The 26,983-nt window shown below is 52.3% G+C and overlaps 1 protein-coding gene across 6 annotated transcripts in view; it reads left to right on the plus strand.

Moving 5' to 3' along the window:
* Ryr1 (ryanodine receptor 1) overlaps positions 1–26,983 on the plus strand; it is a 121,632-nt gene that overhangs the window by 39,501 nt on the left and 55,148 nt on the right. For all 6 annotated transcript variants that reach the window (XM_037199577.1, XM_037199566.1, XM_037199568.1 and 3 more), the window contains 34 exons: positions 413–545; positions 1,983–2,143; positions 2,639–2,804; positions 4,988–5,074; positions 5,185–5,411; positions 6,397–7,009; positions 8,742–9,005; positions 9,316–9,516; positions 9,845–9,956; positions 12,954–13,100; positions 14,018–14,291; positions 15,013–15,127; positions 15,216–15,348; positions 16,307–16,401; positions 17,339–17,474; positions 17,677–17,863; positions 17,947–18,055; positions 19,192–19,312; positions 19,406–19,575; positions 20,492–20,712; positions 20,805–20,895; positions 21,773–21,913; positions 22,285–22,448; positions 22,551–22,629; positions 22,812–22,901; positions 23,300–23,440; positions 23,679–23,753; positions 23,832–23,907; positions 24,170–24,293; positions 24,702–24,817; positions 25,590–25,657; positions 25,749–25,870; positions 26,457–26,506; positions 26,888–26,948. In XM_037199577.1, the coding sequence (XP_037055472.1) occupies positions 413–545; positions 1,983–2,143; positions 2,639–2,804; positions 4,988–5,074; positions 5,185–5,411; positions 6,397–7,009; positions 8,742–9,005; positions 9,316–9,516; positions 9,845–9,956; positions 12,954–13,100; positions 14,018–14,291; positions 15,013–15,127; positions 15,216–15,348; positions 16,307–16,401; positions 17,339–17,474; positions 17,677–17,863; positions 17,947–18,055; positions 19,192–19,312; positions 19,406–19,575; positions 20,492–20,712; positions 20,805–20,895; positions 21,773–21,913; positions 22,285–22,448; positions 22,551–22,629; positions 22,812–22,901; positions 23,300–23,440; positions 23,679–23,753; positions 23,832–23,907; positions 24,170–24,293; positions 24,702–24,817; positions 25,590–25,657; positions 25,749–25,870; positions 26,457–26,506; positions 26,888–26,948 (5,070 nt within the window). The remainder of the gene's footprint in view (positions 1–412; positions 546–1,982; positions 2,144–2,638; positions 2,805–4,987; positions 5,075–5,184; positions 5,412–6,396; positions 7,010–8,741; positions 9,006–9,315; positions 9,517–9,844; positions 9,957–12,953; positions 13,101–14,017; positions 14,292–15,012; positions 15,128–15,215; positions 15,349–16,306; positions 16,402–17,338; positions 17,475–17,676; positions 17,864–17,946; positions 18,056–19,191; positions 19,313–19,405; positions 19,576–20,491; positions 20,713–20,804; positions 20,896–21,772; positions 21,914–22,284; positions 22,449–22,550; positions 22,630–22,811; positions 22,902–23,299; positions 23,441–23,678; positions 23,754–23,831; positions 23,908–24,169; positions 24,294–24,701; positions 24,818–25,589; positions 25,658–25,748; positions 25,871–26,456; positions 26,507–26,887; positions 26,949–26,983) is intronic.

Below are 26,983 nucleotides of genomic sequence, written 5' to 3' on the forward strand. Positions count from 1 at the left end.
GTTCCCAAAGAGGACCTCCATATTTCTGGTTACCCTCTCTATTCTGCCTTGTTTTTATTGTTTTGTTTGGAGTCTCACATAGCCCAGGCTGGCCTCCAATTTGCTGTATAGCTGAGGATGGCCTTGAACTCCCAGTTCTCTGTCTCACCCCCAGTGCTTGTGCAGCACCACACTTAGCGCTCAGTGGCCCTCTCTAGAGGTGAGTGGGTGGCCCAGCATCCACAAGCACAGCTCACAGCATCTCCGGAATGGACGGGGCTGGGCCAGCCAGGCGGCTCTGCCCTCCAGAGGCAAGCTCCTGGTGTTAACAGGGTCTAACCAGGACAGAAGTGGGTGACACAATGCTGTGGTGGGAACGCAGGGGCTGGGCTGAGGAGCGGCTTCTCATGGCAGGCTCTCCTCTGACCTCCAGGTTCTTGTTCAAGGCCAAGAAGGTCGCCATGATGACCCAACCACCTACCACCCCTGCTCTTCCCCGACTCCCTCGAGATGTGGTACCTGCTGACAACCGTGATGACCCTGAGATCATCCTCAACACCACCACGGTGTGAACCTAGAACCCTCAGCTCTGGGGACTCCCCAGCATAACAGGGAAACGCCAAAATTTCCAGTTCAGTGCTGCCATCCTTATAGTTGAGACACCCAGTACATTGTAGAAAGTGTGGATACAGCACACACTGATGCGATCCTCTGAACCCCTGTGTTCACGAGTTAGTGACCTGAAGATGGCAGGGGGCTCAATGAAGCTAGAAGGCAACCTAACATCACTCTTAGGGACCCCGAAGTCCAGAGGGTAAACTAATATAGATCAACATTCGGGATCAATCATAATATAAACACAGTACATGAAATTCAAAAACCACTCTAATATATTCCTGGGAGTAAACATCAATAGGTATTCCACTGTGGTTTGAGTCCTCAGGTGTTTGTTAAGACAGAAATCTTATTCATGTTGGGCTTGCAGACACAGGCATGTCATCCCAGCTACTTGGGGGGCTGAGGCAGGAGGATCACACATTTAAGGCCAGCTGGGCTACAGAGGAGTTCAAGACCAGCTTGGGCAACACAGTGCAGCCCCATCCCAAAATGTGAAAAGAGGGTTGAGGATGTGGCTCAGCAATAGAGCAGCTGCCAGTGTTCATGAGGGCCTAGATTCTACCCTTAGTCCAGGAGAGGAAAGGAGGGGCGGGGGTGGGGGGGAGGGGGGAGGGGAGGGGAGGGGAGGGGGGAGGGGGGAGGGGAGGGAGGGGAGGGGGGGGAGGGGGGAGGGGAGGGGGAAGGGGAGGGAAGGGGAAGAGGAAAAGCAAAGAGAAACCTATCTTAGCACTTAGGACCTTAGGATCATAGACCACCTAGTGCCATTTGGCCAAGTCATGTCACTGCTCGGTGCCTTCCAATGGAAGGACTGTGGTTTATAAATATAAGGGTAAAAATGGTACACGCCCTCCCTCTCCTGCCCCCCAGTGAGGTGGCTGGGCTGAGACTGTGGTTAGATTGTGTAAAAAACCATACTTAGAGCAGTAAGCTATTACTGTGAGCTTTATTTTATTAAGAAAAATTTTGTTCGTTTTACATACCAACCAAAGATCCCCCTCTTCCCTCCTCCCGCCCCTCCAGCCTCCCCCTCCCAACCCACCCCCCATTGTGAGCTTTTTTATTATTTTATTTATTTATTACGTGTATTTTATATTTTATTTTATAATTTGTCTTTATTTTTATTTTAAATTATTATTTATTTAATTATTATTATTATTATTGCTGTAGTTTGAAGAGGGGTCCAAGTGTAGGGGCGCCACCAAATATTTCCAGGGGATTCCCCAATCTAAAAACTTTTGAGTAGTGAAACCAACACAAACCCTTAGCTCAGGGCTTCTCTCGTATCGTAACTTCACGGTGAACTCCTAGAATCCACGGGATGGATTTAGAGTCCCAAGAAAGGCCATCTTCCCGACTGACGTCTGGTCCTCTCTCTGTGTCCCCAGTACTATTACTCTGTGAGGGTCTTCGCAGGTCAGGAGCCCAGCTGTGTGTGGGTGGGCTGGGTCACTCCTGACTACCATCAGCACGACATGAGCTTTGACCTCAGCAAGGTCCGGGCGGTGACGGTGACCATGGGGGACGAACAAGGCAACGTCCACAGCAGGTGCGGCACAGTGGGAGGGCTGCGTGCAGGTGGGAGGCTGGCGTGGGCAGGATCAGGCCTGCAGCCACCAGCTTCGGAGCTGCCAGGCTGTGGCTCCTGAGAACCTTCTGGAACAAGGGAATCGTGGCACCCACCTCAGAAGCTGTGTTCTCTGTTTATGGCCATTGCTCTCTAGTTGCTCCTCTCTTCTGTCCTCCTTCACTCTCTTTTTTTCTATTTCATCACCTCCCATTTCCCCTCCATCTCTCCCGACTTCTGATCCTCCCTTTTCCCCTCTGTCCTTCTCAGTCCTCTTTCCAAGATGCCTGTGCTAACCTAAGGATTCTCGCTCTGGGGGGCCGGGGCCTGGGGCGTGGGGTTTCTGTGCTCAGTCTTCAGGTAGTGCGTGTTTGGGAGGGAGTCTCTGAGGCCATGGCATTCCAGGAGTGTGGGGAAGGAGACAGCCAGGGTCCCCTGGTGGAGGATGTATGCTGTAACCACGCCTGTCTTTTCTAGCCTCAAGTGTAGCAACTGCTACATGGTGTGGGGTGGAGATTTTGTGAGTCCCGGACAGCAAGGCCGGATCAGCCACACGGACTTTGTCATTGGCTGCCTGGTGGATTTGGCCACTGGCTTAATGACCTTTACAGCCAACGGCAAAGAGAGCAACACCTTCTTCCAGGTGAGCCCAGCCCTCACAGCTTAGCAACAGCATCTGCATTTCCCAGCATTCCAGGAGGACCCTTTATAATCGCCCCTGAGGTCAGACCCTGGAGACGTGAAACAGCCTAGTCTACCCTTGGGAGTCACCGGGAGACTGTCTACCTGAACTTCCATTAAACTTACGCCCAGATTGCGGGAGACAGCAAAGCCTTGGCATAGAAGAGAGGTCTCTTTAGTCCCTCGTGGGCGGGGTGACATCAGTCATCAGTTTCACCAATTAGCACACACACTGGGATGGCCCAAATCTTCAAGTGGGTTTTTCCTTTTCAGCATTTTATTATTATTACTACCGTTATTATTATTTAAATGTTCACATGTATTTTGAGTATACAGAGACATCGAAGGAGCTGCACAGTAAGTCCCTATTCATATCCACCACCAAACTCTCATTCTTTGCCATGAATATGTCCAACCTACCTATCCTTTAGCCCATCTAAGGTGGCCCTCTCAAAATTTTATTTATTATTATTTTTAATTTTTAGAAGTACCTCCCAATAGAGTTCCTTATTGGAAGATTTATTTATTAGATTTTTTTATGCATATGGGTGTTTTGCCTGCATGTACATAAATGTACCATGTACATGCCTAGTGCTCATGGAGGTCAGAAGAGGGCATCAGACCCCTAGAACTGGAGCTACAGACGGTTGTGAGCCACCATGAGGGCACTAGGAACTGAACCTGCGCCCTCTGCAAGAGCAACAAGTGCTCTTAACCACTGAGCCAGCTCTCCAGTCCCTATTTTATTATTTTTATGAGACAATATCTTTAGCCCAGACTGGCTTTAAACTCACCATGTAGCCAAGAATGGCCTAAACTCCTGAACCTCCTGCCTCCCAAGTGCTGGGATTACAGGCGTGTGCCACCACGCTCAGCTTGCAAAATTGTATTTTAAATGGAGAATTTCAGAAATATACAGAAGCAGAAGAGCACAATGAGGCGCCAGGTCCCCATTACCAGCTTCAACCACCACCCACTCAGAGCCAATCTCTTTTCGTCTTTACGCCTACTTCCCTCCCACTCCCACTGGAGGATTCTGAAAGAAATTGCCGACATCATATAGTTTCATCTCTTTAAAAGATAAAGATTATTTTTAAAAGGCAGAACCACAATACTGCTATCACCGAAAAGAAAAAAAGTCCCTAACTGTTCCTGACTGTCATCAAATATCTAGTTCATGTTCAGCTTTCTCTGATTGTCTTGCAAATGTCTCCTTGCCATTTCTTTGTTTGGATCAGAATCTAAGTGGAGCTGTATCCTTTAACGAGTTCCTACATCCTTTAGATCTCCTCACACACTTCTCTCTCTCTCCTTCCTAACTTCCTGTTTTTTTTTTTTTTAAAGATAGGATCTTATGTACCCTAGGCTAGCCTATGTAGCTGAGGTTGGCCTTGAACTCCTGATCTTTCTGCCTCCACCTCCAAATGCTGAGATTACAGGTGTGTGCAACCACACACCACCTGTGTTCTCCCTCCTCCCTCCCTCCCTCCCGTGCCTTCTGCCCTTATGCATCTGGTGAGGGAAGCAGGCTTTGCCATGGCTCTTGGCTCCTTATAGTGTAATCCCTGGGCCAGCATCATCTAGAATTTCATTAGCTCTGCAGAGTCTCAGACTCCTCAGACCTGCTGACCATGAATCTGTATTTTACTGAGATTTCAGGGGATTTCTGTGCAAGTTATCTGGAGAGCTCTGGCCTAGCTGCCTCCAGCCTCTTGTCTGTCATTCTACCACTTTTCTTGTCCTTTGGATTGCCTGTGAATGGGGTGGGAGTGGGTCTGTGGGTGCAGTCAGGTTCCAGTTTGGTTCTGGTAAGGCTTCTCCTCACCAGTGTTGTCTGGGGGAGAGGAAGGCTGACGAGGGTGGGTTCCACTAGGAAGGTCGGAGGACGCCAGGACGGGGATGCTCTGTCTTCCGAAGAGAGATTAGAGAAGGAGGGGCCATGGTATGAACAATGATGCAGCTGACCAGTTCCTCCGAAGGAGCTGGAGACTCTTGGCCTGGCTGCATCGGGGCGGCCCCGCCCACGGGTCACCTACAGCCACGGTGGACCTCCAGTGCCCGAGTATGGATCTACAAAATTGCGCCAAAGTCCACACTGCCTCCAGCCCACCATCTCTCACACCTTGACGTCTTCTTCCTCGCCAGGTGGAACCCAACACGAAACTGTTTCCTGCCGTCTTTGTCCTGCCCACCCACCAGAACGTGGTCCAGTTTGAGCTGGGGAAGCAGAAGGCAAGGAGACGGGGATGGGTGCAGGCCAAGACTGGGGGCGTGCAGAGGGTACCCGTGCAGGACGGCGAGGCACTGTGAATCCCGGCCCACTCTCTCTTCCCAACCCACAGAACATCATGCCTCTGTCAGCCGCCATGTTCCAGAGTGAGCGCAAAAACCCAGCCCCGCAGTGCCCGCCAAGGCTGGAGGTCCAGATGCTGATGCCGGTCTCCTGGAGCCGGATGCCCAACCACTTCCTGCATGTGGACACTCGGCGTGCTGGAGAGCGGCTTGGCTGGGCTGTGCAGTGCCAGGAGCCGCTGATGATGATGGCGCTACACATCCCAGAGGAGAACAGGTCAGGGCCCTGCTGGGCTCAGTGCCTTCCCCAACTACAACCCCGGGGCTCTACATGGTCCTAGGAGGTTCCGGGTTCTGGTCAGAGGACCCTGACTTGGAACCACCCTCCTCAGATGAGGGAACCCCTTAGATGCATCCCAGTGAGCCTCATATCCACCTCAGGGGAGTACAGTTACACCCCAGAGACCCTAGACCACACCCAGGATCATAAATTCATCTCAGAAAGCCCAGACTATGATCAAACTCCCCAACCCAGAAATTTCTCAGAAAGGCCTGTCTGTATTCCAGGGCCTCTGGGCACATTCCAGGAGACTTCAGGCATGTCTCATGGAGATCTGGAACCCACTCTAGGGGTTCCTGACACACCCAGACCTGTGTTCACATAGATGTTAGAACATATTTAGGTATTCAATACTGAAGGTTGAACCCAGGACCTCTCCCATGCTAGGCAAGTGTTCTACCACCAGGTTGTAGCTCTTAAAATATTTTAAACGTTATTATTATCTTGAGATGAGATCTTCCCTAAGGTCCTGGTCTCATATAGCTAGGCTGGCCTTGAACACCTTCCTCCTCCACCTCCCAAGTGCTGGGATTACAGGTGTTTCCCACCACACCTGGCACACTAAGTTACTCCTGCTGGCCCACTCAGATATAACCAGGGTGCTGGAACCTTTCAGAAAAAACTCAAGGGCATTTCAGCTACATCTAGGGGTTACCATATATTTTTTGCCATCCTAGAAACTCCAAAGTCTCAGTCCATTCTAGAAATCCTAGGCATAGGGTATGGAGAACCCGAGCCCCTTAGGGTCTAGCAGGACCATGAAAAGACTCCTGGATCCAGAGCCACAGCCCCTTAGAGTCTGACCCTGCGGGACACTGAGGTTCCCTGCTAGAGCCAACAATTCACCCGGAGCCTCTCTGAGGTCTCTGTCTCCCACTTCTTCTGACCCCGACCTCTGTGCGCCGCCGCATCTCTGCTGCAGGTGCATGGACATCCTGGAGCTGTCTGAGCGCCTGGACCTACAGCGCTTCCATTCCCACACGCTGGCTCTCTACCGCTCCGTGTGCGCCCTAGGCAACAACCGGGTGGCCCACGCTCTGTGCAGCCACGTGGATCAGGCGCAGCTGCTGCATGCTCTGGAGGACGCGCACTTGCCAGGTCCCCTGCGCGCAGGCTACTATGACCTCCTCATCAGCATCCACCTGGAAAGCGCCTGCCGCAGCCGCCGCTCCATGCTCTCCGAGTACATTGTGCCCCTCACGCCGGAGACGCGCGCCATCACGCTCTTCCCACCGGGACGAAGCGCCGAAGACGGGCCCCGCCGCCACGGCCTGCCTGGTGTTGGAGTCACTACCTCGCTGAGACCTCCCCACCATTTCTCACCGCCCTGTTTTGTGGCCGCCTTGCCCGCTGCTGGGGCGGCAGAGGCTCCCGCCCGCCTCAGCCCTGCCATCCCTCTGGAGGCTCTCCGGGACAAGGCACTGAGGATGTTGGGGGAAGCCGTGCGAGATGGAGGACAGCATGCTCGAGACCCAGTCGGGGGCTCTGTGGAGTTTCAGTTCGTGCCAGTGCTCAAGCTTGTGTCTACCCTCCTGGTAATGGCTCCCCCCCCCCCGGTTCCCCTCCCCTCCCCTTCCACACTCGAAGGTGTGCAGCCGTCTATGTCTTCATCTCCCACCCGTTTGCACATTCTACCTTTCAAGTTCCCCATCGTCTACCCGTCTATATTCATTTTCCCTTTAATCCAGCTTCCTATCTTCTGTTTATGTCTCTCGGTATCTCCCCTCCCCCAGTTCGCCATCTAAACAATCATTCGTTCGTTCATCCATCAATTTTCCATCCACTCACCTCTCCACTCACTTACATACACCCTCATCTTCCCACCCACAAGTACCTCCAATTTTCTGTTTTTCTGTCCACCAACATATACATCCATCCATCTATCCACTTTTCAGCATACCAATCACCTCTCTCAACACTCATCACATGAGTCCATGTTCCTCTATCCACATACCTATTTCTTTATTGATAATATTCCTTCCATATAGCCAACAGTCGCCTTCCCTTCGCTTGTGCGTCCATTTGTATACCCAGCCACAAACCATCCATTACCTTTTCATACTGCATGTGTCCATCCTCATGTATGTACATCCCCCTTTACCTCATGCATTGCTTTATTCATGCACTCATATACATTCAACCATATATAAGTATATATTTATTCAGCTTTTTATACATAAGCCAATCTACCCATCCATCTTCCAACTCCCATGTCTGTTTCCTCATTCATCTATATTTATTTGTTTGCTCCTGTGTCTATCCATCTGTCTTAGTCACTGTTCTGTTGCTGTGAGGAGACACGGTGACCAGGGCAACTCTTACAAAGGAAAGCATTTAACTGGGGCTGGCTTATACTTTCAGAGTGTTAGTCCTTCATCGTCATGGCGGGAAGCAGATAGGCATGGTGCTGGAGCAGGAGCTGAGAGCTTTACATCCTGATCCACAGGCAGCAGGCAGAGAGACATTTGAAACCTCAAAACCCACCCCCAGAAACACACCGATTCCAACAAGGCCGCACCTCCTAGTCCTTCCCAAACTGTTTATCACCCGGAGACTAAGCATGCAAATATATGAGCCTATGGGGGACAATCTCACTCAGACTACTGCACAGTCTAGCCACCTGCCTACCTACACATCTTGTATCTTTATTTCATCCATCTCTTCCACCATTTCCTTCGTCTTTCTATCATACACTCACTCATTCACTCAGCTCCCCTTCAGATCTCTATAATCCAGTCTTTCCATTCATCCATCCAACCAGTCAATCCTCTTACCTCTTAGCACTGGCTCCTCTGCCTCCCTGCTCCTCTCCTTTATCATTTTCTAACTTCCCTTCCACACTTCAGTCTATTAGCATCTTCGTTATATCAGGTGAGAGCCGATGTATGCTGGGACCTGTGTAGACTGTGTTAGGTGCAGAGCGTGTCTTGTCTCAGAGTCATCTACATTCCGGCTTAAGAGAAAGGACACTTCCCTATGATGGGAGTGGTGCTTATGTCTGACGATATGGTCTGAGACATAGATGTGGACTGGAGGAGGGGTTAAGGAGTGTCTTGATTATGTCCAACTCAAACCCCACTGAACTGGGGCAATCTTAAGGGAAGTGGACAGCAAGGTGGGGATGGCATTCTGTCTGTGGGAGGAGCCACATCAGCCAGTGCAGGCATGGTCCTGGCATGTGTGGGAGAAGAAGGTCTGGAAAGCAGGGCTGGGGTACGACCATGAGGTCCTCCAGGCCCCCGGAAGGACTCAGACCTTGCCCTGCAGGTGATGGGCGTCTTTAGCGACGAGGATGTGAAGCAGATCCTGAAGATGATTGAGCCTGAAGTATTCACTGAGGAAGAAGAGGTAGAGGAGGAGGAAGAGGAGGAAGAGGAAGATGAGGAGGAGAAAGAGGAGGATGAGGAGGAAGAGGCACATGAGAAGGAAGATGAGGAAAAGGAAGAGGAGGAGGAGGCAGCCGAAGAGGAGAAAGAGGAGCTGGAGGAGGGCCTGCTCCAGATGAAGCTGCCCGAGTCTGTGAAGTTACAGGTGGGCTGATTTTTCCCGTCTTTAAGTCTCCATCCATCTGGGCTCTGGACTTTGTCCAGTGGTGGTGGTGGGGGCGGTGGGAGGGGGCGGGGCGGCCGGCTGTGGAAAGGCAGTGGGGTGGTGCTGGTTCCGGATGCTCCCTCTGATTTCCACATGAGAGGAGACTTGAGGACCCAAGACTTGAGGATGGTGTTTGAACCTGGGCCGGGCCCTGGAGAGGAAGAGGAAGCATTGGACGTTTCAAGGAAGTCCTGATGGTGTCATCGCCGTCCCTCCTACTGCGTGGCTGTTCTCCCCACCCCCCACACAGATGTGTCACCTCCTGGAGTATTTCTGTGACCAAGAGCTGCAGCACCGTGTGGAGTCCTTGGCGGCCTTTGCAGAGTGCTATGTGGACAAGCTCCAGTCCAACCAGCGGGGTCGCTACGGCCTCCTCATGAAAGCCTTCACCATGAGTGCAGCTGAGACCGCAAGACGCACCCGAGAGTTCCGCTCTCCACCCCAGGAGCAGGTCCCCTGAGCCCTAACTCTGGCTGGTCTTACTGTATAAACCCCAACCTCAAATTCTCCCAGTCCCAACTGACTCATGTTGGTCACCTTCAAAACTGGTGCTTGACCCTTGAACTTACCTACTAACCTTTCACGCTCATGAGCTAACCACTGAGTCACCTGAGACTGATCAGGACCCTTACTTAACCTCTGCCTCTAGTCTCTCAGATATTTTTCACTCACTTACATTTGGGCTCATAATCTTAGAGAGAGACTTACAGTTGGATCTGTGACCCTTGACCCTGCTCTGAGATCCAAAGCCTTTAGTCTATCATTTAATCTTTCTCTAGATCAACATGCTATTGCAATTCAAAAATGGCGCAGATGAGGAAGATTGTCCTCTTCCTGAAGAGGTCCGCCAGGATCTGGTTAACTTTCACCAAGACCTGCTGGCACACTGTGGTAAGAAGAGAAGTTCAGAGAGCCTTGCCCCCCAAAACTTTCTTTTTGCAATCTCTCCTGAAGCTTCATTAAGATTTACTGATCTTGCTGGGCCATGGTTGCACACACTTTTAATCCCAGCACACACAAAGCCAGGTGATCTCTGTGAGTTCAAGGTCAGCCTGGTCTACAGAGCGAGAGCCAGGACAGGCACCAAAACCACACAGAGAAACCCTGTCTCAAGAAACCGAAAAAGAAAAAAGAAAGATTTACTGATCTCAAACAGCGGGAGAGATGGCTCAGTGGTTAAGAGCACTGGCTGCTCTTCCAGAGGACCTGGGTTCGGTTCCCAGCACTCACTGGCTGCTCTAGAGGACCTGGGTTCGGTTCCCAGCACTCACTGGCTGCTCTAGAGAACCTGGCTTTGACAGCTCACAACCCTCTGTAACTCTAGTCTCAGAATGTTTAATGACCTCTTCAGGCCATTTCGGGCACCAGGCACACACATGATACACAGACTTACATGCAGGCAAAACATTCATATATGTAAAATAAAAATAATATCTTTAAGTTGGGAGTAGCGGCGCATATCTATAATCTCAGCACTCAGGAGGCAGAGTCAGGTGGATCTCTGAGAGTTTGAGGCCAGCCTGGTCTACATAGTGAGTTCTAGGATAGCCAGAGCTACATAGTGAGACCCTGCCTTGGCAAAAAACAAAAACAAAAAACATGTATTGGTGCTATAAAATAACTGACTGATTGATTGAATGGATGAATATATTGTTGAACAGATAGATAATGAATGGGAAGATATGACTAAATGAAAATATATTTGGGAGGATAGGCATATGAATAGCTGGCTGTAGGCAAATGATTGGACAGGTGTGCAAACTGGTGGATAGAAGGATGGATGAATGGCCATCAAGATGTCCCAGCAGGTAGAAGTACTTGCTACCAAGCTTGATGACCTGAGTTCAATCCCCTGGACCCACATTATCAAAGAAGAGAGCCGACTCCTGCAAGTTGTCCTCTGATCTCCACATGTGTTTCGCGGGCACACATGCATGCACGCACATAAGTAAGAATTTCTAAGAAAATGGATGAAAAAATAACTGGGAGGCAGACTAGCTGGCTGGATAGCTAGCAGATTTGGTGGAAGGAACGCTGGCTGGCTCGGGAGTTGGCTGTCTTCTATTGTCTGATGGGAAATTATCGACAGTCTTACTGAGATTCCCTTGTCTGTGATTAGTTCTCTGGCTGACTTTCAAGATTTTGTCTTTGCCTTTCAATGGCTTGAGTTGTTGTAGTGTCTAGATATGGAGCTCTTTGAGTTGATCTTATTTGGAATTTCATTTTTTTTGGAAATGTAAATTAGTATTTTTTTTTAAATCAAGATTGGAAAGTCTTGAGCAATGATTTCTTCAATCTGCTTTTGCCTCTTTCTCTCTCTTCTCTCTGTCTGGGAATCTCATTATGAGTGTATTCTGTTTCACGGTGTCCCACAGTCTCTCAGGGTCTCTTGCTTTTTTCCATTCTTTTGTTTTTCTGATTTTTAGGCTAGTAAATCTCTACAACCTACTTTTAAAAATATTTATGTGTGTGTATGCATACCTGTGTGTACACATGTGTGTGATCGGATGTACGTGTGCATCTGTGCAGAAGTTAGAGGACAGCGGGCAGGAGTCTGTTCCTACCTTGTTGCTGAGGCAGCTCTCTCTGTCTCTGCTGCCCTGCTGCGTGGAAAGTGTCGTCTGGCTGATTCTCCTGTTTCCACCTCACATCTCCACATAGGAGTGCTGCCATTACAGATGTGTACCACTGCATCCGACTTTCATATGGGTCGTGGGGACTGAACCCAGATCATCAGGCTTGTGAAGTGAGAGCTTTTACCCACTGAGACATCTCCCTTGCCCTCTACACCCCCTTTCAAGGCCACAGTTTCTTTCTCTTACCGCTCAAATCCACACCTCTCTAAGTGATTTTTAAAGATTTTTTAAACATTCCTTTCCAAAAAAAAAAACATTTGATTGGAAATTGTGTAGTTATTATGTTTTTTAAGTTAAGTTCTCATGAGGGACAGCCTGACCTTCAACTGGACATGTAGTCAACGATGACCTTGAAGTCTTGATCTTCCTGCTTCCACCTCCTGGGTGCTGGGATGACAGGTGTGCACAAGTCCAGCTCTATACTTATCTGTGGGGTTCTTTTTATAGTATTTACCTCTTTATTTATATTCTCTACTGAGCCCAATATAGTGGCACACGCTTTTAATCATAGCACGTAGCAGACAAAGGCAGGCAGACCTCTATTAATTTGAGGCCAGCCTGGTCTACATATCGAGTTCTAGGATAGTGAGACCCTGTCTCAATACTACTACTACTACTACTACTACTACTAATAATAATAATAATAATAATAATAAATTCTCTGATGAATAGTCTACGGCAGCATACTTTCTTTTAATTCTTTTGACTTTTTCTTCATTCTTTTCTTTCTTTTTTGTTCTTTGAATATATTTGGATGAGTTGATGAAAGGACACATGCTTCTGGGAATGGTGGCTTAGACTGTCACTCAGGGGGCCGAAGCAGGAGGATCACTGCAAGTTTGAGGCTAGCCTGGGTGACACAGGAAGTTCAGGGCCAGTCTGGTCTACGTGATTCTGTCTCAAAAATCCAACAATTATTTTCCAAATTAATGAAAAGACGCAGAGCCAGGCCTGCAAACACCTGTTGTCCCAGCACTTGGGAGGTGGAAGCAGGAAGACCAGGAATTCTAGGTCCACCTAGACTATGTGAGGTGGACCGTCTCAAAAAAGCAAACAAGCCCAAGAAATGAATGACAAGTCCTTCATAGAATGGCCAAGTGGGAAAACGCACAGACGCAGGAAGAGCAGGATGAAAAGTTCTGAGAGTGTATGCCTGAGTGAGAAAGAGGTGGATAGACAGATGAGTGAAGGAATGACCAGGTGAGTATGCAGGCATGGAAGGGGGCATCCATACCTTCTTGACCACCTGCAGGAATCCAGCTGGAGGGAGAGGAGGAGGAGCCGGAGGAAGAGACCACGCTGGGTAGCCGCCTAATGAGCCTGTTGGAGAAAGTGCGCCTGGTGAAGAAGAAAGAGGAGAAACCCGAGGAGGAGCCAGCAGCCGAGGAGCAGAAACCTCGTGAGGACTGGGGACAGGGGCAGGGACAGTGTGGGGTGGGCAGCTCAAAGCTCAGGGAGACTGTCTCTGAAACATGTGCCCGTGTGTGTGTGTGTGTGTGTGTGTGTGTGTGTGTGTGTGTGTGTGTGTGTTAGACAAACAGAAACAAGAAAGCAAGAGTTGGGGGAAAAGGGTGCTGGAGATGTGACCCAAATGTCTGAGCTGTGGTTGACGATGTGGCTGCGTCACCTACCAGAGCAGTGGTGCATCCAGCCCGCCATGGTGACGGCCCCAGCACCGTGGTGGCTTCTGTTTCCTTGTGGTCCTTGTTTTCATTTTTCCTCATAGTGAGATGATTGCCATCCCAAGGGATTAGAAAAGCATGATTAGTGTGGGTGTCACAGTGCAAACCGTATGTTAGCCACACCCTAGACAGAGACTCTGACACTGATAGAAGTTTGATCCTACAACATTTTCCCCTCTTTGGAGAGGAGATCTCATGTAGATTTGGAACTTGCTTTGTAAACCAGGCTGGCCTCAAACTCACAGAGATCCTCCTGCCTCTGCCTGCTGAGTGCTGGATTAAAGATGTGTGCCACCACTGCCTGCCCATTTTTATTTATTTGTTTGTTTTGTTTGTTGTGTGGTGTGGTGTGTGTGTGTGGTGTGGTGTGTGTGTGTGGTGTGGTGTGTGTGTGTGGTGTGTGTGTGTGTGTGTGTGTGTGTGTGTGTGTGTGTGTGCTCATGCACGCGCTCACGTTCCCGTGAGTGCAGGTGGCTGCAGATGCCAGGGGAGGGAGGGAAGGAGAGAGGGGGAAGGAAAGGAGAAAAGAAGAGATCCATGTGCCGTGGCAGGTGGGAGATACGGCAGTTAGCGACAGAAATGCTTCCCCTCCTCTGGTTCAAAGATCCAGCCTCGCATCCCACCTCTTCCTCAGAGTCCTTGCAGGAGCTGGTGTCCCACACGGTGGTGCGCTGGGCCCAGGAGGACTTCATTCAGAGCCCTGAGCTGGTCCGTGCCATGTTCAGCCTCCTGCACCGACAGTATGACGGGCTGGGTGAGCTGCTGCGCGCCTTGCCCCGGGCCTACACCATCTCTCTGTCCTCGGTGGAGGACACCATGAGCCTGCTGGAGTGCCTGGGCCAGATCCGCTCCCTGCTTATTGTGCAGATGGGTCCCCAGGAGGAGAACCTCATGATCCAGAGCATTGGGTAAGTGCCCCTCCCTAGCCCGGCTGCCCTATGCAGGTACTCTACCGTCCTTCCCATGGTGTCTCTTCGTCCTGACAGTTAACCCTTCCCTCAGCAGCTCTTGGTCATTTGCTGTTTCTGAGTCTTCTACCGTAACAAAGGGAATGGCCATGCCTACCCTGCAGAGTGGCCATGGAGCTTCAGGGACCTGTGCTTATAGTAATTACAAGATGGCAAGTTTGGGGTGGCACTCAGGAAGCCGAGGCAGGAGGATCTTGAGTTTCAGGCAATCTTGGGCTGCACAGGATGTTCTAGACCAGCCTGGGATATATAGTGAGACCCTGTTTCAGAATAATAATAAATATTAATAATGGGGCTGGTGAGATGGCCCAGTGGGTAAATAATTATAACTCCTGCCTCCCAGAGTGGCTACAAGGATGGATAAAGAGCTAGGTGGTGGCTCATACCTGTCACCTCAGCACTTGGGAGACAGGACACAGGGGATGCCTGTGAATTCTAGGCCATCCTGGGCTACATAATTCCAGGCCAACCTGAAGTACCAGAGTGAGACCTTGTCTCAAAACCTAATGAAAACTAAATAAACAAAAAAGGATAGATGAATTTAGATCTGCAAAAGGCACACAGAGAGTGAGGACTGTTATCACCATGGTGACCGTGGCTCTCCCTGGATGCGCCCCCCCCCCCAGGTTGTGCTAACCTCACATTCTCTGTCTGCTCACAGGAACATCATGAACAACAAAGTCTTCTACCAACACCCAAACCTGATGAGAGCTCTGGGTATGCACGAAACGGTCATGGAGGTCATGGTGAACGTCCTCGGGGGTGGCGAGTCGAAGGTAAGGGACCTGGGTGGGTGGAGGAGCTCAGGGAGAGGACACAAAGTGCAGGCTCTCACCACTGGCCCGCCCTGCCTACCCTCTGTAGGAGATCCGCTTCCCCAAGATGGTGACAAGCTGCTGCCGCTTCCTCTGCTACTTCTGCCGAATCAGCCGACAGAACCAGCGCTCCATGTTTGACCACTTAAGCTACCTGCTGGAGAATAGTGGCATTGGCCTGGGTGAGAAACCCAGAGGCCATAGAGTTTTTTTGTTTTTTTTTTTTTTTTTTTTTTTTTTGGTTTTTCGAGACAGGGTTTCTCTGCGTAGCTTTGCGCCTTTCCTGGAGCTCACTTGGTAGCCCAGGCTGGCCTCGAACTCACAGAGATCCGCCTGGCTCTGCCTCCCGAGTGCTGGGATTAAAGGCGTGCGCCACCACCGCCCGGCAGAGGCCATAGAGTTATCCTCAGCTACATAACAAGTTTGAGGCCAGCCTGGGCTACATGAGACTGTCAAGAAAGAAAGAAAGAAAGGAAGGAAGGAAGGAAGGAAGGAAGGAAGGAAGGAAGGAAGGAAAGAAGGAAAGGAAAGGGAAAGGAAAGGAAAGGAAAGGAAAGAAAAGAAAAGAAAAGAAAAGAAAAGAAAAGAAAAGAAAAGAAAAGAAAAGAAAAGAAAAGAAAAGAAAAGAAACCAACTAGGACCCTGGCCCAGACAACCTTGACTGGCCCACAGCTCACAGGACAGCCAGGGAATAAAGCTCAGTCTCAACATCATCAACCCAGAGGCCTGAGAGCTGGGTTGGAGAAAGCACAAAGCAGCTGAGGCCTTAGCCCATTGTGGAAAGGGGGTGGTCAGGAAGGGGCTTCCCAGAGGAGGCGACACCGTCAAGCTGGGAAGGGCTGGAGAGATGGCTCGGTGGACTGGCTGCTCTATCAGGACGACCAGAGTTCAGATCCCAGCACCCATTTTATGTGACTCACAACCACCTGTAACTCCAGCCCTACAGGATCTGGTGGCCTCTTCTGGCCTCCATGTCTACGCGCGCGTGTGCGTGCGCGCGCGCGTGCGCGCGCGCGCACACACACACACACACACACACACACACACACACACACAGATGCGTATACATCTTTTAAAAGGGAGTGAGGAAGGCAGTGATGTCTACCCACAATCCACTCTGATCCCTCTCTGTCCCCACAGGCATGCAGGGCTCCACACCCCTGGATGTGGCAGCTGCTTCGGTCATTGACAACAATGAGCTGGCCTTGGCATTACAAGAGCAAGATCTGGAAAAGGTGTGTCGAGAGGAAACCTGACCGTGCCTGTCTGTGTGGGCACATGCTGGCTCTGAGCACCCTGTTCAGACTGATGTTAGACATCCCAGGGCTCAATCAGAAGGGGGTACCATAGAAGGAGCACCCAGCAGTCAGCGGCTCCTTCACCAGGGGCAGGGGCAGGTCTGTGGGCTGCACTCCCCCACTGGGTGTCCTTGGTGCTTGTCCTGGCCGAGTGGGCTACAAGGGGGCTTTGGAGTGCAGCAGCTAAAGTCAGTGGTTCCACGCCCTAGTTGAGTGGCCTGAGAAAGAGACTGACTTTTGACCTCTGTGGCTTAATCTGCTCAGTGAATAAATACATAACCATGATTTCATAGAGCATTAACGAGTTCATCCCTAAAAGCATTTATAAACCAGATATAATCCCAGCACTTGGAGGCAGAGGCAGGTGGACCTCTGTGAGTTCGAGACCAGTCTGGTCTAGAGAGTGAGTTCAGGCTGGCAGGGCTTCATAGAGAGACCTTGTTTCAGGGGAAAGGGGTGGGGAGACTGGTTAGAGAAAGCCCCACTGAGAAAGTAAAATTTGAATAAAGCTCGGAATGATCTGGGCAGCCAGACAGACCTCAGGGGAGGAGCAATACAGAGGCCCTGGAGCAGCCAAGAGCCCTTTGTGGCTGGGATAGAGGCAGTGGAGAGGGAGTGCTGAGAGGTCAAGTCATGGAGGTCCTGTAGGCCGTAGCAGGGATGCTGGAGTTTATCCCAAGGGAGACAGAGCCAGTGTTGGGTGTGGAGGGTGGACCTGACTCACGTTCGTGGGGTGGGTTGTCGGGTGGAGAAGGATGAGGCAGGTAGGGCTAGCTTGCTGAGAATCTGGAGGTGTGTGGGCCGAGGAGCTCCAGGATAGCAAGCCCAGCCTGGGGAGGAGAGCACTTGGGCTGAGCTCGCCTCTGTATTCCAGGTTGTGTCGTACCTGGCGGGCTGTGGCTTACAAAGCTGCCCCATGCTCCTGGCCAAAGGCTATCCTGATATCGGATGGAATCCCTGCGGGGGTGAACGCTACCTGGACTTCCTGCGCTTCGCTGTCTTTGTCAATGGTGAGGCAGGGTGGGAGGTGTGGGGTCGCTGACTAAAGCCTCCCTCTGGTGACATCCAAACCCTGAGCCAAAGGCCTCCCTGGGAGGGGATCCCTTAGTGTTTTTGAGGGTCAGTGGAGACCTGACATTACCCTTGGGTGCTCTGGGTTCTGGGGTGTTGTGGGGTCTCCTCGAGAGCTCTCCTGACCTTTCTGGGTGCCAGGTGAGAGCGTGGAAGAGAACGCTAACGTGGTGGTGCGGCTGTTGATACGAAAGCCTGAGTGCTTCGGACCCGCCCTGCGGGGTGAGGGTGGCTCAGGGCTGCTGGCTGCCATCGAAGAGGCCATCCGCATCTCTGAGGACCCCGCCCGGGATGGACCAGGTGTCCGCAGGGACCGGCGACGTGAGCAGTGAGTCCCTGTCCCCTTCTCAGTATGGTAGCCACCACTGCCATGTCCCTGGATTCCTCCCACCACCACCTTCTCCTCTACAGCTTCGGTGAGGAGCCTCCTGAAGAAAACCGGGTGCACCTGGGACATGCCATCATGTCCTTCTATGCTGCCTTGATCGACCTGCTGGGACGCTGCGCACCTGAGATGCATGTGAGCCCTGGGAGGTCAGGTGGGCTGAGAAAGGCCTGGGTGTGAATGGCCAGCCTTCAACCTCAGCATTCAGGTTCTGGGCAACATTCATACAGCTCACTGTGGGTGTGGTCCTAGGCTAGGTGATGCTGGGCACACACTCATGACCAAGACACCCTCAGGTCCCGATCCCATGGAGTCCAGTGGAGGAAACGGACAAGGCGTGCAGACCCAGAGGACTCGGGGGAGGGGTGGGAAGGTACATACAGATGAGTTCTTCAAGGAGACTTGAGCCAGGAATGGCGCCACACTGAACTCCCCTCTCAACACAGCCGTGTGTGGTGGCACAGGCCTGTCACCCCAGGACTGGGCAGGTAGAAGCCGGAGGGTCAGAACTTCAAGGTCATCTTTGGCTACACAGTAAGTTGGAGGCCAGCCTGGGCTACGTGAGACCTTGCCTCAAAAAACCAAACAAGGGCCACTAGCTCAGTGTGTAAAAGTGCCTGCCACCAAGCCTGATGACCTGATTTCCATCACCAGGACCAACTCCCATGAGTTATGCTCTGACCTCCACATACACACCATAGCGTGTGCACCCCCTAATAAATGAAAATAAACAGCCCGGCATGGGAGTGCACACCTTTAGTCAAGAGGTAGAGGTGGGTGGATCTCTAAGTTCCAGGCCAGCCTGACCTACGTATCGAGTTCCAGGATAGCCAGGGCTGTATAACAGAGAGATCCTGTCTCAAAACAAAATAAAACACCCCCCTCCAAAAGAAGAAGCAATGGCCAGCAAAAACGGCATCACCAGGGTTCACTGGACAGCCAAGTTAACTGGAACAATAAGGCTCAGGTTCAGTGAGAGACTCAGTCTCTAAAAACAAGGGAAGAGCAATAGAGAAAGAAAGCCACCTGACATCAACCTTTGACCTTCTCTTGGGGTATAGGGGCAAGTGCACATACTTGCATCCACATGCCCATGTGCGCACACACACATGCCTCCACATACACACAGGCACACCCACATGCACATAGCACATGCACACAAAGGAGGCTTGCTTTACCGCCCGTGTGTCAGGAATGGCTGGAATAGAGCAATTCCCAGACGGGGCACAGTTGTCTGATGGTAACCCTATTCCCCTGTCCACCATCTCCAGCTGATCCAAGCGGGAAAGGGTGAGGCCCTGAGGATCCGAGCCATCCTTCGGTCCCTTGTGCCCTTGGACGACCTTGTGGGCATCATCAGCCTCCCACTGCAGATCCCCACCCTGGGCAAAGGTAGATGGGGGCAGGAAATGTCGAGAGAGTGATGCTGGGAGGGAGCAAGAGGGGGTGAAGCACAGGCTAACACCCCACCCTCCCTGCCCGTAGATGGGGCACTGATACAGCCGAAGATGTCCGCATCCTTCGTGCCTGACCACAAGGCATCCATAGTGCTTTTCCTGGACCGGGTGTACGGCATTGAGAACCAGGACTTCTTGCTGCATGTGCTGGACGTGGGGTTCCTTCCTGACATGAGGGCAGCTGCCTCACTGGACACGGTGAGCAGGCCCACCTAGCCGGTCACCCACGTGCCTCCACACAGGACAGATCAGCAGAACTGGGATTGCATGCATTTCCCGATCTCATCTCCACCTCATGATAGAAAACAAAACCTATGAAAAACAGTTTTGCTGAAGGGTGGGTAGGAATCCCTAGTACCTTCAGTTATGAAAAGGCATTGACTGGGTGAAGTGATACACACCTTTAATCTAGTATCAGAGAGATGGAGGCCAGAGGACAGTGAGTTCCCCGGGCTACAGTCAAATTCTCCCTTAAAAAACCAAAGCAGAGCTGGGTGTGGCGATGCACGCCTTTAATCCTAGCACGCAGGAGGCAGGGGCAGGCCAATCTATCACCATGAGTTGTAGGCCAGCCTAGTCTACATAGCAAGTTCTAGACATGGCAAGTTGTAGGCCAGCCAGGACTACACAATGAGACCCTATCTCAAAACAAAAGCCAAAGCAACAACAAAAAGCTGGGCATGCCTGTAATCCCAGCACTTGGGAAGCAGAGGCAGATGACCAGCCGTTCCAGGCTAGTCTGGGGTACGAGATCCTGTGCAGAAGGTCGACATTGCAGAAGAGCCAAATAGGAGTCATGGGTTCCAGTAATCAGTTACTGGCTTTCGTGTGTGTGTGTGTGTGTGTGTGTGTGTGTGTGTGTGTGTGTGTGAGAGAGAGAGAGAGAGAGAGAGAGAGAGAGAGAGAGAGAGAGAAACAGACAGACAGACAGACAGACACAGAGAAAGGCAGAGAGAGAGAGAGAGATTTATTACTTGTTACCTAAGTAATAAGGATGTGGGTAGAGATCTGGAGGAGTGAGATTTAGAAGAATGACTGATCAGAAAAGGAGCCTGGGTACCAAGGCAACACCAGGGGTGTGCAGCGGGTCTGATGGCCTCACCCTGTATCCCAGGCGACTTTCAGCACCACAGAGATGGCGCTGGCACTGAACCGCTACCTGTGCCTGGCGGTGCTGCCGCTCATCACCAAGTGCGCGCCACTCTTCGCGGGCACCGAGCACCGTGCCATCATGGTGGACTCCATGCTGCACACCGTGTACCGCCTGTCGCGTGGCCGCTCGCTCACCAAGGCACAGCGTGATGTCATCGAGGACTGCCTCATGGCGCTCTGCAGGTGAGGCGGGTCGGGATGGCGGAGGGGTGGGCGGGGCCTCGAGACGGAGCCTCGGGTGAGAGCTCCGCCCCCTCGGGGCGTGTCCTCTCCAGGTACATCCGCCCGTCCATGCTGCAGCACCTGCTTCGACGCCTGGTGTTCGACGTGCCAATCCTCAACGAGTTCGCCAAGATGCCACTCAAGGTGAGGGCGGTCCTCAGCGGGGGCCTGTCCTTTTCTCACCTACACTCTGGCTCTGCTTCAGGACCAGGGGGCTCCTTCGTATCAGCCACGCCCACCACAGCTTACCTACGCTTGAGGACAGCGAACTCTGAGGAAACCAATTAGACTCCTCATTTGCCGGCTAGGATTCCCATGACATTCGCTCTGCGTCATTGGCGCTGCTAACATTCCCTAATTACCGCTTAATTTGCCTAACTAAGTAAGCCAGCCCCCGCCTCAATTAACATATATCTTCATGGGCGCACTATTTTCCCTAATTAGCATTTTATTCGCATGCCCAGACCACCAGCCTTCCAGTATTCAAATGAGTGCGTTTATTTGAATAAACAGTACCATAGCTATTCTGAATATTTGCATACTGTCTCTCCTACTTTGTCATTTGCATGCTAGTTTGCATAAGGAGCTACCCCCACCCCAACTTAGACTGTCTTGCATAAGATGCCTAAATTAGCCCCAACTCTAGGTTGCATATTGGGTAGTGGAGGCCTTTTTGATTACCATATATTTGCATGGGGCTCTGCCTGTGTTTCTATCTGACGTACTAATTTGCATAAGCACAGATCATCCCATTAGTGTGCACACAACTCTACCAGGAGACGGTTAGCTTGCCTATTTCCGTAAAAACAACAGACAAACCCAGCCGTAATTGAATGCCCATCCTGGCTCTTCATTGAGAATACTAACTCTGCATAATGAGCTACCCAGGACCATTCTCTGAGAGGCACATCACCCTTCCCTCCTTAGCATCTCATCAGCAAGCACCGCCACCCGCTGCCTCCTGGGGCCTTCTCTGCCTGCCATCTGCTTACGCCTCCTCTTGTGTGTCTCTTGCTCTCAGCTCCTTACCAACCACTATGAGCGCTGCTGGAAATACTACTGCCTCCCTACAGGCTGGGCCAACTTCGGGGTCACCTCCGAGGAAGAGCTGCACCTCACACGCAAACTCTTCTGGGGCATCTTTGACTCCCTGGCGCATAAGGTCTGGGCACCCATGGGATCTCGGAGGAGGCAGTGTGGAGGGTTTCGGGGCTTCAGGCGTGGAGATCCGGAATGAAATCCCCGTTGGGTGTGGTGGCACACACCTCTAATTCCAGTGGTCAGTGGAAGCAGGATTAGGAATTCCAAGTTACTCTGGGGTTATATATCAAGTTTAAGGACCGCCTGGGCTCCATGACCTCGTCTAAAAGACAAACAAAGCAGAATGAAATGAGGCCTGGGCTGTAGGGAGAGTGACTAGCAGGTGTGTGGGTTCAGAGCGGAGAGTCGGTGGTTAGAGGGTGGGCTGGGACTGTGGCATTAGGGTGCAAGTGAATCCTGCGTGGTCCTCCCCTCCATGCCTGGCCCCCTCAGAAGTACGACCAGGAGCTCTACCGGATAGCCATGCCTTGTCTGTGTGCGATCGCGGGCGCGCTGCCCCCCGACTATGTGGATGCCTCGTACTCGTCCAAGACGGAGAAAAAAGCCACAGTGGACGCTGAAGGCAACTTTGACCCCCGGCCCGTGGAGACCCTCAAGTGAGACCCGGGGACAGACTGTGGTGGGCCTAGGCTGGGCGACGGAAGGTTCCAGAGAGGCAAACCCCACCCAACGCCTGCCATCCCCGTCTCTACTTCCAGTGTCATCATCCCAGAGAAGCTGGACTCCTTCATCAACAAGTTTGCCGAGTACACCCATGAGAAGTGGGCCTTCGACAAGGTGAACGCCGGCTCCTCCACCCCGCCTGCCCCAAGCCCCAAGCCCCATGTCTTCTCTGAGACCCAGCTTGTCTTAGGCCCGCAGCCACCCCCAGGACCGCCACTGTTCCCCGAGAGCCCTCAGTCCCCTCAGGGGACCCCCACCATTCCGCTGCCCGCCTCTCATCCCGCTTCCTCCTCTAGATCCAGAACAACTGGTCCTACGGCGAGAATGCTGATGAGGAATTGAAGACCCACCCCATGCTGAGACCCTACAAGACCTTTTCAGAGAAGGTGACCAAGCCCTCAGGCCCGATGGCAGAGCTCAGAATGCAGCTCCAAAATCTAGGGGTCTGGGGAGGACTGAGACACTTCATAGGTTGGTATCTGGTCATGGATTTTGCCTTCTCTCAAGATCGGATGCTTCCCCTGGAGGACCCCAGAACTCTCATGTCTTTTAGAGTCCTTGGTAACCTCTCTGAGGCTCTTGGAAAATGGGTACTAGCACTGTGTTTGAGACACTTGTTTACAAAGCAGATCAGAGTCCTGAGTTCCAATCCTGACCGCGCCACTTCCTACTTTCTAGCCCTTGGTGGGGATTTCTCCCCTGTGAGCCGGTAGAGACCAGGGAAGCTGAACGGTCCTTCCTTCTGGGCCCATTCCACCAACTCTGCTTCCTCTGTCTACCCCAGGACAAAGAGATTTACCGCTGGCCCATCAAGGAGTCCTTGAAGGCCATGATTGCCTGGGAGTGGACAGTAGAGAAGGCCAGAGAAGGTGAGGAAGAAAAGACAGAGAAGAAGAAGACGAGGAAGATATCCCAAACTGCCCAGGTGAGCTTGCTAGGAGGCAGTGAAGGTCTGAGCAGGGGGGAAGGAGAAGGGGCAGCCGTGAGCAGAAATCTCAGCATCAAACGGACAGCCACGGATCTGAGGCACTGAAGAGCAGAGGAGGGTGGCTTAGAGACAGGCCCTGAAAGGGCTGCCTCAGGGAAGGCTCCTGGAGCCAGGGTCAGAGCTAATTGGTCTTCCTACTGGCCCATTAAGGATCCCTCTCCCTCTCTCCTCTCAGACATATGACCCTCGAGAAGGCTACAATCCCCAGCCCCCAGACCTCAGCGGGGTTACATTGTCCCGGGAGCTGCAGGTGAGACTGTGGACTCTTTATTTGGGAAGCACAGGGCCGCTTGAATCGGGTCCTTGACTCTCTGCATCCCGCTTCCAGGCCATGGCCGAACAACTGGCGGAAAATTACCACAACACGTGGGGGCGAAAGAAGAAGCAAGAGCTGGAGGCCAAAGGTGAGGACATCCAGCCCTCCGCACCACTGACCACCTTCTTCTTTCTCTTCTCCATGCATAAGTCCTGCGGTCACCGGGCCTCGGTTCGCGTCCCGGTTTCATGGTCACTAAGCCCCTCTCCCCGGCCTGCTCCACCGCCCCAGAGCTGAGCGAGCATCAGAAAGCGATGTTTACGTTGTTAGCACCTTTTAGTGCTGCAGGAATCAGTGAGAGCAACCTGGGTCTTCCCTGGCCCCTGATTTCTAATCTTTGCCGTCCCCAGGGGGTGGGTCCCATCCCCTACTGGTCCCCTACGACACGCTCACGGCCAAGGAGAAGGCACGGGACCGAGAGAAGGCCCAGGAGTTGCTCAAGTTTCTGCAGATGAATGGTTATGCTGTCACCAGGCACGTGAGCGGGGAACCTGGACCGGCGCCCCTGCAGGCGGGGCGGGAAGGAAGGAGATGGGGGCGGGGCTTGGGGGCGGAGGTGGGGCCATAAGGAAACCAAAGGGTGGACCTGAGAACAGCAGGGCAAGAAGGGGGCCCTCCAAGGGAGGCGGTGTAGCCTGGAGAGTGAAGTCAGGACCGTAAGAGATGCTAAAGGGCGTGGCCTCCGAGTGGAGACGAGGCTACTAAGATGAGCCCAAGGGGACGGAGCATGGGGAAGCAAAACTCAAAGAACAGCCCGAAATGAAGAAGAGGCCGGTGGAGGAAGGACCCGCAAGTGGGCAGCATGCACGGGCTGACCACTGAGGTGTGTAAAATAGGGCAGGGCCTGTGTCTGAGCTGACCCCTCTCTGCCGCTCCGAACAGAGGCCTTAAGGACATGGAACTGGACACATCTTCCATTGAGAAGCGGTTTGCCTTTGGCTTCCTGCAGCAGCTGTTGCGCTGGATGGACATTTCCCAGGAGTTCATCGCTCATCTGGGTAGGAAGAATCCCCTCCCTGCTTTCCAGGTCGTCTGTAAAGACTCACCTGGGGCACCAGTTCACCCGTTCCTCCCAAGTAATGTCTGTTGAGCATCAGTTATGTGCCAGTCTGCTTTGGATGAAGGGATGGACCAGCAGGGAGCAAGGCAAAGACCTTCTTCATCTGCATCCCAGTTCCGGAGTCAAACAGAATCACACATAGCCAAACCGAGTGTTCCAGCAAGTGTCTAGTGTCAGGGAAACAGGAGGTTGAGAACCAGGGAAAGGGGGAGGGGTGGGGAGTGTGGAGCCGGCTGTCATTTAAACAGGGTATTCAAGGAAGACCCAGATGACACTGTGACGTCTATGCCAAGACACTGAGGGCTGAAGGGGGCATTTGGACATCTGGAGGGTGGCCCAGCAAATGGCTTGTGAAGCCCCCACCCACCCCATGTCCCAGGCTAGAGCCGAGTGATTGAAAAAAGACAGTGCTAGGACGTGGGGCGAGGCGGCTGGGCTTTGCAGGCAGGTGGGAGATGAAGGGCTGGTCCTTCGGACAGAGATGGAGCCACAGGAGGGCTCTGAGGGCGCCTGGGACAGAGACGGAGCCACAGGAGGGCTCCGAGGGCCTCACCCAGGTGGCTTGACTGTGGCCAGAGCAGATATGAAAGAAAGAGAGAGAATTTATCTGCCATCGTCTCCTGACTCTGCCCCCAGTGTCCCTTCCCACCAGAGCATGCTGGCTTCTGCCACTTAAACACACGATGACTCCTCCTTGTCCTTCCCCACAGAGGCTGTGGTCAGCAGTGGACGAGTGGAGAAGTCTCCACATGAGCAGGAGATTAAATTCTTTGCTAAGGTGAGAGGTGGGCTCAGAGCTGGGGGACTGTGGTCTGGGACGGTCCCTGGACCCCTGACCCAGCCCACCCCACATTCCTTCCCCTCCTTAGATTCTGCTTCCTTTGATCAACCAATACTTCACCAACCACTGTCTCTACTTCCTGTCCACACCGGCCAAAGTGCTGGGCAGTGGTGGCCACGCCTCCAACAAGGAGAAGGAAATGATCACCAGGTGGGCTTCCTGTGACCTCTGACCTTACCCAAACCTCTTATTACTGACCTGGACTCTAATTGGCTCCGATGGGTGTTTCTGCCTTGGGATATTCTAGAGTGACCAACTCTGGGACTAGAGGGGTTTCCCAGGACTCAAAAGACACAAACTGGTCACTCTGACAAAGGCAGCCTCACCTCCATCACCTCTACTGGCCAGTTACTGCTGTGACTTTCTTTCCTTGCAGTGCTGAGGACTGAACTTTACATTTGCTAAGTAAGCAGCCTGTCACTCAGCCACACCCCAGCCCCTCACTGGGGATTCTAAGCAGGGGCTCTACCACTGAGCCACACCCCAGCCCCTCACTGGGGGAGTCTAGGCCATCACTCTCTCTAAGAATAAGTCACTCCTACAGTCCTTGCCTGTGACTTTTAAGTTTGGTCATATCTCTTTATCCCTCGCTCTGCCTGCCAGCCCACCTCTGTGTTCTGTCCCCTCCCTGTCCTCTGGGTTCCTGTCTCCTCTGATCATGTCACCACCATCTGTCATCTAGTTGATCTCCTCATTCCGTGTCCCCTTGTCCTTCTGTCCCTTTCTCTTTCTTCAGCCTCTTCTGTAAACTCGCTGCTCTTGTCCGCCACCGAGTCTCTCTCTTTGGTAAGTAGCCCTGCTCTGAGCCTGTCTGCCAGGTCTCTCTCTTTATCACCAACTCCACCTGGAAAACAGAACACCAGCTTCAGCCTCCTTCTTATGTTTATTTTTTTCTCTGAAGAAGACTGGTTCGTCCTGGAGGTGGGGTAGTCAGTCGTGTGGGCCTGTCCCACACAGGGACAGCCCTGAGCGGTCAGAGCTGGAAGGAAGAGCAGGAGGACAGTCAGGGCCAGGGGTGGGGGGGTCACCCAGGAGAAGCCCAGGCCGGGTAGATGTGGGGTCGCTTGAACCTAGCCAGGGATTGGAGTCAAGAGAAGGGTGTGACGGATGTAAGGAGGTGCTGGCCTCGGGACCCCTCCTTCATCCTGGCCCGTATTCCATTCCCAGGGACGGATGCTCCTGCTGTGGTCAACTGTCTTCACATATTGGCACGTTCCCTGGATGCCAGGTATGGCTTGGGTACCCGCATGCACTTGATTCATG

This window comes from Peromyscus leucopus, chromosome 1 (genome assembly GCF_004664715.2).
Source record: "Peromyscus leucopus breed LL Stock chromosome 1, UCI_PerLeu_2.1, whole genome shotgun sequence".
Taxonomy (NCBI): Eukaryota; Metazoa; Chordata; class Mammalia; order Rodentia; family Cricetidae; genus Peromyscus; species Peromyscus leucopus.